At 39.5% G+C, this 12,911-nt stretch overlaps 1 protein-coding gene across 1 annotated transcript in view; it reads left to right on the forward strand.

Moving 5' to 3' along the window:
- The window catches only part of ROBO2 (roundabout guidance receptor 2), a 453,522-nt gene that overhangs the window by 300,699 nt on the left and 139,912 nt on the right, over positions 1–12,911 (forward strand). The window contains exon 5 of the mRNA XM_044441757.1: positions 1,586–1,724. Coding sequence (XP_044297692.1) covers positions 1,586–1,724 — 139 coding nt within the window. The remainder of the gene's footprint in view (positions 1–1,585; positions 1,725–12,911) is intronic.

The following is a 12,911-nucleotide window of genomic DNA, read 5'->3' on the forward strand; positions in this document are numbered from 1 at the left end:
AAAGTTTCATCTATGCATCTCAATTCCTGTAACAAAAGTCTCTGTGAATTTGTTAATTTAATAGTTATCCAATTATAACTCCATGTTTAGTTGGAAGTTATAAAGGTCATAACAGCAATAGTCTAAATAGCCAATTTGACATATAACTGCAACCTATTTTATAGCTCTCTTCAAAGGCTTTTCATGTTTTCAACTGAAACAAAGTATGGGAAAAGAGTTCTCTATTTACTCATCTAAAACTTATAAAATAGCTGTATTAAGCATGCCATGTGTAGCTATGGTTTTAATTTATGTATTGAATATCGTTGACAAAATTGCCATTGTAATTATGCCACTAAATTATTTGACAGAGCTTTTTAAAAAAGCAATTTGCATTTTCCAAAAATCTGCTATGAAATTGCTTTGACTGAACTATGTAAGAAACATCTCAAAAGCTGCATTCTTTCATCCCCTGAGAGATTAACATTATAAACAAGTTATGCAGGTGATTCAAATCCAGTTAATCTCACATAATGTTTTGTGAGATTATGCATTGGCAGTGGCATTCACACTGATCATTCTATGGAAGTATAATTAACACTCTGAGTGATTTGTACATAGAAAACAACACAGGAAATTATGTATTCCTTCCTAGCAAATGTTCACAATACTGCACAGGATATGCAAAATGAAAATTGTGGATACTGTGATTTGCATGCCCTCAGTTTCTATAATCTGAACATCTATAGTTATGTGTTTTCTTGAAAGTTCTTGTTAAAGAAAACTCAGCATTCCATATCAGCCTTGCCTAACACTTCCAAAGAATGGAGAAGGCTGCATGTTTTCATTACATAAACATGAATTCTCTTCACCTCAAGAAAATGTCCATAAGCAGGTAAAAAGAGTAGCAATCAAGACTTTTGCAAATCCATTTTATGTCTCAAAGATAATATAAACAGATTCATCCTATAATCACTAAAACTATTGTTGATTGCTTTATTGTGTGAAATGGATATAGCAAATTCTTAGTTTTTAACCAATCCATTTTTATTTGTATAGATATTCTGCAGTGTGGTATAAAACAGAAATGTCAATCAGTTCTTCATTTACAAATAGTGTGAGCTAATTCACAATTGTGAAACATCGTTATAGGATCCCCTGTTTCTCCCTTCATTTCAGTGCCTAAGACACTTGCAATGAAAGGAGCAGGAGGGCTATTTGCATATGACTTCCAGGGTGTGGGGGGCAAATAGTGACCTTTTGTGCTTGTAGGCTCAGAGCTGGCCCAGTTATTAGGCCAAATGAAGCAATTCTGGATATCATTAAAGATCAGCACAGTATTTGCTCTTTAATAAATGGTGTACTGCAAGAAATTGTGCATATGGAATTTTCTCTCCTACAAAAATAACTTGGCCTGCCTTGAGTACTCTGAACCTTGACAGGCTGGGTGGGATGACACTAAAGTGCTTGGTTTGCTAATTGCCTAAGGCAGAAAAATGACTTGGGGCAAGTCTTAAAGGCTCTGTGTGTTGTGAATGGGATTGCTTTCTAACACTTGTAAAGTAAAATAACTGACTTTTTAAATGTGGAATGCTTATTTTTCAAGAACGACCCACATTTCTCAGGAGACCAATCAACCAGGTGGTTTTGGAAGAAGAAGTTGTAGAATTCAGATGCCAGGTACAGGGAGATCCTCAGCCAACAGTCCGTTGGAAGAAAGATGATAATGACTTGCCAAGAGGAAGGTAGGAAAAAACATGAAATGTGTTCTTTTCTGGTAATGTTGACTGCTGCATTTGCTCATATGAAATGCTGTTAATGAAGAAAAGGGGTAAATAAACTTCATTCCTTGTTGAGCCCATACTTTCATAGTACATAGTGACTATGGGTTTTGAGATTATTTTGCATTTGACATTAGATTTGATAATGTTTTGTTTCTTTGTTTTATACACTGCTTTTCCATTAAAATAACCTCAAAGAAACGAACCCTAGTAAAATGCATAAAATAATTTAATTGAAATATAACCTCATCTATTTAAAATACATCAATTACAAAGACATTAAATATATTGTTTAAAATTAAATAGGAAATAAAGAGAACTCATCAGTTCAGCAAACAAGAGAGTTTAACAACCAAGAACTACCTGAATTAAAATAACTTTCCTTTTGTAGGAAGTAGAATAATTTAGGAGCTTCCCCTGTCCAGTTGTCAGAGAGTTCCAGATGCTGGCAGCAGGTGCTAAAGAGCACCTTCCTCACATTCCTGTTACTTATGCCCCCAGTGGGAGGGGAGGGGAGGCAGGGGAGAGTGGCAGCTGCAATGTCAGCGGGGCAGTACATTCATTTTGTCAGAACCTATGTAGGCAGTGGTGCTCAGCACCATTAGTTCCTTTAAAGTTCTGAATATAGCCCAGGTCCCTACAACTCCCCATCAGCACTGGAGTCACCAGTTTTCACTGGTGGCAGTGCAGAGAAAACAGATCTCCAAAGGATCTTAAATTTTCAGCATGTTCATAAGAAAGGATAGCCTGGCCTTTAGTTGTATAGATTTTATATACCATAAGCAGAACTTCGGAGAGTGTCCAGAAACTGATTGGTAGCCTAACATGTTCTCTTATGCATTTATACATGCAGCATTTATAGAGAATGCACAAAGAAATTGATTATACCATTAATAACTTACCTTTATGGTAACAATTATTCTACTCAATTTGTTTAAGGGTTGTATCCTCTTCTGTCACTGGAAACGTTGCCAATTTTTTAATGACTACATTGCAAATTGGGGGGGGGGGAATGTGGTCATCCTCCTAAGTGAAGATATTGTATAAGCTGTTCTTGTTTTAACTGTGTTTTAAATTTCCTATTGCTATATTTATTTGTTTATTAATTTTCCTGGTCCATAACTGTAATAAATGGAGGAGGAGGAGGAGGATTGATAGCCAGTGAAAGTGAAACAGGAGAATGAGTAGATCCTTTAGAGAAAATGTGCTGATTAGAACTAGAATATAATTCACCCTCCCGTTGATCATGGATCATGCAAAATATGCACCATTTCTAAGAAACAATTGTATTAAGTGCAGGTAATCTGATGAAACATGGAAGAATGCCTTCATATTGCAACACAGAGTAAAAAATATCACTGCAAGATTCTAAATATTGAAGAAAGTTTTAGAATGGAAGGTTACACAAGGTCTTGAGTCTTATTATTATTTTGAATATAAAAACAATCTCATGAGAAAACTTATTTGCTCAGTTGACAAAGTTTGAGAAACAGTGCTAAAACTTTTAAAAGTTGGTAAAATGTAAAGAGCCATGCTTTTTCCTTGCACAGTGTAATCTTCTGCTAATCTTTTAATATTGACTTAAAGAATTGACAAATAGGGCTAGCTTAATTTTTGGACATGCTTATTATTAGGCTTTTGGATTCAGTAGTATTACTTATAAGAACTGAAGGCCAAGCTACGGATAACATTGAATGCATCATTTAGATTTTTTTTTAACTATGAAGAGTTGTAGGGGAGAGCAGCTAAATCAGGATCATTAAGGATGGAAGTTCCACTCTTAAGAGAGTTAATCTGGTTACTGTATAGAACCAGTGGAAACCGACTAATCATCCTAGCCATATTTAAGAGTTCTAGAATATTTTGTCTGTGCTAGGTTTTATCCTGTCTGTGACTTTTTCTCAATGCAGGTGATAAAGTAGCAGGAATATCCTGGGATTGAAAAGAAGCATAACTTGTTGAAAGCAAGAGTAAATGTTCCTAAGAGTAACTGCTGTTGGAACTATGACAGAGTCTGGAAGATAGGAAGCTTGTAACAATCAGAGTAGATGACTAATTAATTAGACAATTGCTACTAGAGGGAAAGATAATGAGAAATATGTGATAAGCAGCGGCAGTACTTCATTAGAAATGCTGACGAAAGAAGTACAAAAGAAGGATGCCTCAGCCACATCCAAAAGTTGCAGGAATTCCTGCAAAGCATCTTGTCAGTGTGGCCACAGGAATTCATTGTTTTAATACTGATTCAGACACTTATACTTGCTTTTGGCTAAATCACATACCTCTTTAGTAAAATATGTGAAGAAACCAGTGATTCTAGGGAACAGAACCATGTCATTTATCTGCCCCCACATTGAGGTTCTTTACATACAAAACTGGAACAGCAAATTGTGTGAATTGGCCAGTAGAGAACATGCAAACATACCCAGTATAAGTATGCCAGCAACATACATATATTTACCATATTATTTGCATTTACAATTATACAGCATGAAGAAATGTCAACAAATTAATAATCTGTTATAGAAACATAGTAGCATTAGACAAAATATCATTTACATAGTGCATAATTTATACTCTGCATCATTGCAAACTTTATTATAGGAACTGTCTATGTTGAATCAAAGCTGCCAGACTGAAATGCATTGAAAATATGCACTGGTGTGTATCTTATTTAATTGTTCTAAAAATTTAGGTTGATTCCAAACTCACCATGTACTATAAAAACTGAAAAAGTAGTTAATCAAGTAATACTCGTCTCAAACTACTGAACAAGAAAGTAGTTGGATCACTAGCTTGATGTCAATGACATCAAGTAAAATACTACTAGTGAAACTTGCTTTAACTTTTAAAGAATACAGAGGCCAAAACATTCTGAAGACAATGAATAAAACCACTGGGTGAACTGAATTTGATTCTCAAAGTGTTTTGGAAATGTGAAATATTCTATTTTTCTGTTTACCTCTTCAAGTGACCTATAAATGTGAGTGTAGAAGTTTTTCCCTTTATGTGTGCTTGATGCAAATAGGGCTAACACATTTATACTCTGACAGTGAGATCCTTAAATGAGGGAAAGCATCAGGAATGACATCTAACTAAATATGACCTCATTCAAGGTTTAAATCTTCTGCTTTCTTTAGAATCATATATGGAGCCATTGTTACTCTCTGTGATTCTGTGGTGTGAGGGGTGACATTTCTTGAGCTTAACATTTAATAAAATTTGATTAGTGTTAGTTTGTGCAGCATTTCGTGTTTGCAAATTTCTAGCAAAGCCTAAGAGACCAGCTACATAGCCTGTAATTATGTAGCAAGTGATACAGGACTTTTTTCTAAGGAAGTAGAAAGATTTTCAATTACAAGTTAAAATTTATGGCACACTGTAGTAACTGTTTAAACCTTTTACATGGAAGAAGATAGAAGTGCCAGCTCTTATGTGGCTGAAGCTCCTGCACTGGATGAATGCTTTTGTCAGTTTTCTTAAACATATCTAAGTATCTGTCACATGGTTCTTTTATGTATGCCAGCTCTGAGCAGCTGGCTCAGTTCAGTAAATACATCTTTAATGAAACTACAATCTGTCCTTGTGTGTCACATGCACATTTTCTGATCAGATGAGTATTGGGCTGAGGAATTTAAAATGGTAAGCAACCATATCATACTAGCAGGAAAGAAGTGTTTGTTTAGATGATTCCTCTGCAGTGTAGTAAGAAGACAGTTAAGGAGCACTTGAAGATGAAAGAGGCATATACTTTGCACTACATAAGATCAAACCGGATTGTGTTTTTGAATCTTTGTTAAGCCCATTTTGAAAATTCCAAATAGCAGAATTGTGCTTCTGATTAACTAAGGGGATATTCAGCAATTGTTTGAGTTTTACAATTTTATGGAGTATAATTGCAAACATAAATAAGTAAATGAAATATTTGAATACAAAAAATCCTATATCATTCCATTCCTATCACTAGTACAGAGGAAAGCTATCTCCTTCATTTCTCTCTTTGCCCTGGCTTTTTACAAAAGAAGGTTCCCAAAGCAACTACTGAAAGGATGTCATTGATGACCCAGGCAGTATCCTCAGTCTCAAGTCAACAAAGTTTTGTATTAATGACACAAACAGCATTCTAAAGTTTTCATTATCACTTCCATATAATTGATGTGGATAGGAGATGTGAGTTTTAATCACAATTTTACAAAAATCCTATGCATGTATTTTCATTGGGCAACACAGAAATTGGGGCTTGAGTTGTGACCGAGAGTAATGGTACATCAGTGATACTACTATGTCTCTAGGAGCTCAAATCAACCTGGAATATATTTAGCCATATCTCTGGCAAACTAAAAAAGTGATGTAAATTCACCATTGGGTTGAAAATGTTCCAACTGCTTCTATATCTGTTGCTATAATATGAGGATCTAGCTACTGTCATTCATTCCATAGTTGACACAAAACCTTATTATGGTGAGGTATTCTGTGTTTGGCATACTGTTCTAGAAGGCAGTGACTATACTGTTATGAAGAGAATGTAAATCTTGAAAATAAATGTATGTAATGTAAATAAATGTAATCTTGAAAATGTCACTTTAGAAATCAGACAATTGCCCGCAGGGTACAGCCAATGCAGAAATGAGTTAAAAGAAGGCTTACTTGAACTCATGCATTGAAAGAATACATGATAGGGCCTCAAGTTAATGCTTGGTAGTTCCTGCTGCCAGCACTTATGCCAGCTAGTGGTGGCCATATGAAGTTACCCTACAAGCATACAGGTCTCTGTATACAACAGCAGGGGGCAGTCCTCAGTCAGTCTTGATATAGAGGAGCTCTAACTGTTTGCACTCCTTTTGTGATGCCTGAAAACTTCCAGTCACTGGTTTGTGTGACTGACATTCATATTGGTAGTGATGGTGAGACTATGCAGCACATCCCTAACCCCTAGTGTTCTTGAGGAAATTGTGCTCACTTGAAACCATCTACAGGATTCACATGAATGTCCATAGGTCATGATTTAAAGAACATGTTATGAATACTGAAATAAGACTAGATTCATGCAACAAGATTACTGAGCTTGAACCCTTAATTTCTTAATATATGCTCTGAGAAGTCACCTCAGGATCTCATTTCTTTCAAAAAGTAGATCAGAAGAAACTCTATGTGTGGATGCTTTTGGTTGTGTTCTTATTGCTGAGCATGCACTCTGAGGACTATGCACACTCTGTGGATAGGACACTTAGATATTTAAGTGAAGTTTCTAAAAACACAACAAGGGGAAAATGACCTTTCAGTGAAATATGAGTTAATAATGCTATAATGTTATGTGCTTTAGTCAAGTTAATCACTGCACAGATTGTAACTAAAAGCAGTCCTATGTGTATTGCAAATTAATTAGAAGAAAGGATTTTTGTTCACTGGCATAGGGGATCCAATCTTTGGTTACATCAGCAGATTTTCAATTTTAATTAATAACGATTAACCATCTTAAAGGAAGGGACAGGAGGGAAAAGATTGTTTCTAATATTAAACTTAGCACATTCAATATCATCTCTTGCTAAATCGCTCTTGTTTTCTAGTTTCCTATGCTACCCATCAAGGATAGATTAATTCTAGTTATGAGAAGCACAGGGGAAGACAACAGGATGTTCTTAACAGCTTGTCAGTGAAAAGGAAAATTTAATGTATTATTTGTATGCTTATGTACATCTGGAGGGGTTATAGACAGTCTTGAGATTATTTCTTTATCTAGCATTTAATAGAGTACATTACTGCCACATGTTCTGCTATTTGAATTTATCTGAGTTACTAAATATGATGTTGGGAAATAGAATGCCAGTGATTTTCACCTTGCAAGAATTACTGTTCAATGAATTAATTCCAACATGTTCTAAGGATTACAGTGACAGATTACTTACTATTTGAAATATCTATAGAAAATATAGATTATAAAGTCTTTCATTTTACTTCATTTACATAATGATCATGGTTCATTGCTTTGCTAAATCAAAACAAAATTCTATGCTGACGAATAAAAGTTATGTTTTCTCATCTTGGTTGTTATTGAGCCATTAACCACTGGCTCCTTTAAAAGCCAAAAGATTTTCAATGCCTCCCATTTTCCTCAACTCATTGTCCAGTAATATGTGCTGAGAGTTTATAAGCTCTAAGACCTGAAATTCCAGTACATGAGGAATGAATTACAATATCAAAAAAGCAATACAAGCTGTCAATTATATGTGCTTCAAATCTGATGCAAAGTTCTCTATTTTGCTAAAAGGATGGAAAGAATATTCCATTTCCGCAGAGTTGCTTTTTTATAATCTTCACTGGAATTGTCTGTGAAGATGACAGTCGACTCCAACTATTATGTAACAAATTATTTTATGCAGGGATTATGTAGTTACACCTTCTAGGCGTTTCTTAAGTAGCATACCATGAATCCTCACTAATACTGACTATTATTTCTGGCTCACATTTCAGTATTGGATGAATAAATCTGAACTTGGCTGTGTAATCTTTTTATTGATAAAATCTAGATAATATTTTTATTTATTTAAATCATTTTTATGCCGCCCCCTTTGCAACAAGCCTCGGGGCAACTTACAAAGCAAATAAACAAATATTGAATAAAATTTAAAAATCTGGATACATCTTGGCAGGTGTATAATAAATAAATAATACAACAATTAACAGTTAAAATATCGTTTAAGTAAAAAGGTCTTGACCTGGTGCTGAAAAGCAAATAACGACGGCGCCAGGCGGACCTCTCTGGAGAACGCACTCCATAGATGGGGCACCACCGCAGAGAAGGCCCTCCTCCGGGTACTCACCCTCCTAATATCTTTCATGGAGGGTTCCCGGAAAAGGGCCTCTGCCGCCGATCTCAGGGGGTGGGTGGGCATATACGGACATAAGTGCTCCTTTAGATAACCAGGTCCCGAGCCATTAAGGGCTTTATAGGTGATAACCAACACCTTGAATTGGGTCTGGACTTCAATGGGAAGCCAGTGAAGCTGACGGAGGACTGGGGTTATGCGAGAACAATGCCCAGCCAACGTCAGCAACCTGGCAGCTCTGTTTTGCACCAATTGAAGTATCCGGACCGTCTTCAAGGGCAGCCCCACATAGAGCGCGTTACAGAAGTCTAATCAGGAAGTTACCAATGCATGTGTCACTGTTGCCAGGAAATCGTTCTTCAGGTAGGGACGCAGCTGATGGATCAGCTGGAGCTGCAGGAAAGCGCTCCTCGCCACCGCTGTTACTTGAGCTTCTAATGACAGCTCTGGGTAGAGGAGCACTCCCAAGCTGTGAACCTTATCCCTAAGAGGGAGTGCAACCCCATTCAGGACAAGGTCCAAGTCTCCCACCCCGAAGCCCGAGCCACCCACCAACAGGACCTCTGTCTTGTCTGGACTGAGTTCAGTTTATTGGCCCTCATCCAGCCCATTACCTCAGCCAGGCACCAGTTCAGTACAGCCACTGCCTCACCTGGATTGGTTGAAAATGAGAGGTAGAGCTGGGTATCATCAGCGTACTGATGATTCCGCAGCCCACACCTCCTAATGACCTCTCTCAGCAGTTTCATGTATATGTTGAAAAGCAAGGGGGACAAAATGGACCCCTGCGGAACTCCATGGCATAACTGCCATGGTGCAGAGCCATAGTCCCCCAGCACCACCTTCTGGAATCGGCCATTGAGATAGGAATGGAACCACTGCAAAGCAGTGCCTCCAACTCCCAATCCCACTAGCCTATCCAGAAGGATACCATGGTTGATGGTATCAAAAGCTGCTGAGAGATCCAGGAGAACCAAGAGGGACGCACTCCCCTGTCTCTCTCCCTGCACAGGTCATAATACAGGGCGACCAAGGCAGATTCAGTGCCGTACCCAGGTCTGAAGCTGGACTGAAATGGGTCCAGATAATCAGTTTCATCCAAGAGTGCTTGGAGTTGTCCCACCATCACCCGTTCTAACACCTTGCCCAAGAATGGGATGTAGGCCACCGGTCTATAACTGGCGGCCACCTCTGGATCCAGGGATGCCTTCTTTAGGACTGGCCAGACTACCGCCTCCTTTAAAGGGACAGGTACCCAGCCGTCCCTTAGAGAGGCATTAACAACCTCCAGTATCCAGGTCCCAATCCTGTCCTTGACTTGCTTGAGTAGCCAAGATGGGCAAGGGTCCAGTAAGCATGTGGAGCCCTTTGTAGGAAAAAGGCAGGATATAAATAAAAAAAAAAATAAAAATAAATTAAATAAAATAAATACTTGTCCAAGCACCTTGTTCACGTTAACAGGCTGCAACAACTGAAACTCATCCATCAATTGTGGACCAGACGGCAACATTGGCACCTCCCCAGTAGAATCTGATTCACTAGTAGAGTCCAGCTCGTGATGAATCTGAATGATTTTGTTCCAGAAATGCTTGGCGAAGTCGTCACAGCAGGCCTTCGAGGGTGGCACGAGATCTTTCTTTGGGCCCGGATGTACCAGCCCCTGTACCACACGAAAGAGCTCCACCGGACAGCATTGTGAGGAGGCAATGGAAGAGGCGAAGAATTTCTTCTCCGCCGCCCTCACCGCCACAGCATAGGCCTGATAATGGGCTCTTAAGTGTGTTCGATCAGACTCATCACATGATTTCCTCCACCTACGCTCTAGACGTCTCCCAACCCGCTTCATTGCCCATAGTTCAGGTGTATACCAAGGGGATGAACGGGCTCTGCCAGGTGGGAGAGGACACTTAGGATCGTGATCGTGTCAATAGCCCTGGTCATATCCCGATTCCATAGTTCAACCAGGGCATCGACAGGAGCACCAGCCTTATCAACTGGGAAATCCCCCAGGGCCTTCAGGAATCCATCTGGATCCATCCAGCTCCGAGGGCGGACCAGCACAATAGGGTCCGCACCCTTACAGAGGGAAAGGCTGCTCTCAAGCTCAAACCTCACATGGAAGTGATCTGACCATGACAGGGATGTCAGACACAAGTTCCTCACCCTGGTCACCTTCTTCCTGCCCCATCAAGAAAACCAGGTCCAGAGTGTGTCCACATTCATGATGGAGACCATGAAGTCCTGAGGCCATGATTCAATGATGGAGGCCATGAAGTCCCGAGCCGTCCAAGTCAGAACTGTCTCGACATGGAAACTGAAGTCCCCCAGGACCAACATCCTGGGAGTCTTCAACACCAAATCCAAGACGATCTCTGTCAGCTCAGGCAGGGAGTCTGTTGGGCAGAAGGGTGCATGGTACACCAAAAGAATCCCCAGTCTGTCTCGGTCGCCCAACACCAAGTAGAGGCACTCTAGACCTGGCCTCGAGAGGACAGGAAGCCCCGTGAGGGAAATAGAGGCTCGGTAAACCAAAGCGACCCCCCTCCCCTCCCTTCCAGGCATGGTCGGTGCTGGACCAGGTAACCAGGTGGGCACAGTTGAGAGAGGGAGACATCCCCCCTCCCACCCAGGTCTCTTTAATGCAAGCCAGGTCGGCCCCCTCATTCACGATCAGGTCGTGAATGAGTGGTGATTTATTTTGGACTGACCTGGCATTAAGCAACAGCACCGACAGGCCCGGGGGGCGGCTGACAAGCCTACTTGGAAAATGCGGGCTGGAGGATTAACCAGAAAGAGGAACAGATGTTAACCATCTGTCCCTCCTTCTACACAGACTCGTTAAACCCCCAATGCCATAACGCCCATTATCCGTGACCACCCCAATGGCGGCACCCACACACTCCCCAGGCAATCCCATACTCAAAGCCAGAGATGAATCCATTAAAACAACTAAAAACACATTAAAATACTTAAAAACAATTTTAAACAACCCCACAATTCCCATTGCCCAAATTCAACCAATCTCACCCACTGGCCAACAACAAAGACCCTGGCCAGCCCAGCCCCCGTTCAGCCCTGAACGGCCCCAAACGGCGTCACCACCCTTAGGCCACTGGGCCCGGTCGCTGCCGGTGAGTTAAAGGCTGCATGGCCCCTCCCTCACACCCCGCCCTCGGCCCGGCTCTCACCCACGCCAGAGAAGGGGGCCTGGAGCAGGGCCCGCAGCGCACTTGGCCAGGTGGTGGGCCCGCAGTCCGGCATCGTCCCGGCTCCCAGTCCCGCAATGGCGCCGTCCATCCCAATTTAATAAGCAATTATAGAACATTGGAAGACATTTTAAGTGCGACTTTGGAAATTCAGACAGTTTCTTACTTTAGAGTGTAGATGTTGATTTTTGTTTTTGTTTTGATTCAAAGTGTTCTGGCCATCCTTAAAATAAAATAAAATAATAAAATAAAAATCCAACTCTTTATGAATAATTGAATAATTGACTTTTTATAGTGTTCAAAACACTACTTTGTTATCTTAAGTATCAAAATATTTTAGAAAATTGGAAATAAAAACCCTTCTACCAATAAGTTCTTAATTCTTTAAAGCCCATAACTAGTGAAGACACTATGTATTGCCTCTATTGCCATGTGTAACATTGTCTGATAAAACAAGGAATGAACAAATTGGTAGCTCTGTGCTATTCAGAAGTAGCTTGCTGGGCCTTCTCCTAGCTATCCACTCAGATGTTTTGGATTGCAGCTACCACCATCTCTGATTGTAACTGCTGGCAGGGGTGGTGTTAGTTGTAGTCCAAAAATTGAGAAGGATGTAGTTGGTGAAGGATGACTAAGTCCTAACTGTTAAAAGAAGAATATTTGCCAGAATCCTAATTCATATATGATTGCTTTAAAAAGCTAATGATGTGAATATATCAAACCGGTGAACCTGTCACAACACATACACTGTAACCTTTGCAGTGCTTTCCATTTTATTACCTATTTTTAATAAACATTAAGATGCTTTTCAGTTACAAGCTTTAAAAATATTTGTGAAATATTACTTAAATTAAAGAGAGCTACAGTGCTATAATGCCATTTCTTTAAAAAATTACTCTTGGGGACACACAAATTATGGTCAGATCACCACCATCTTAACATTATTGTTTGATTTCATTTTTAATTAAGCATTTGGACCCAAACAAATGTTTGACATTTTAGACATAATTAATCATGGTCAAATGAATGTGTATATAAGTCCCAATAAATAAGTCACTTTTTAAAGGATAGCTGAAATTCTTGTTTTCAGGGACTTGCCTAACTGAATTAACTCTTCC

Source organism: Varanus komodoensis, unplaced genomic scaffold (assembly GCF_004798865.1).
Source record: "Varanus komodoensis strain SLA01 unplaced genomic scaffold, ASM479886v1 scaffold4, whole genome shotgun sequence".
Taxonomy (NCBI): Eukaryota; Metazoa; Chordata; class Lepidosauria; order Squamata; family Varanidae; genus Varanus; species Varanus komodoensis.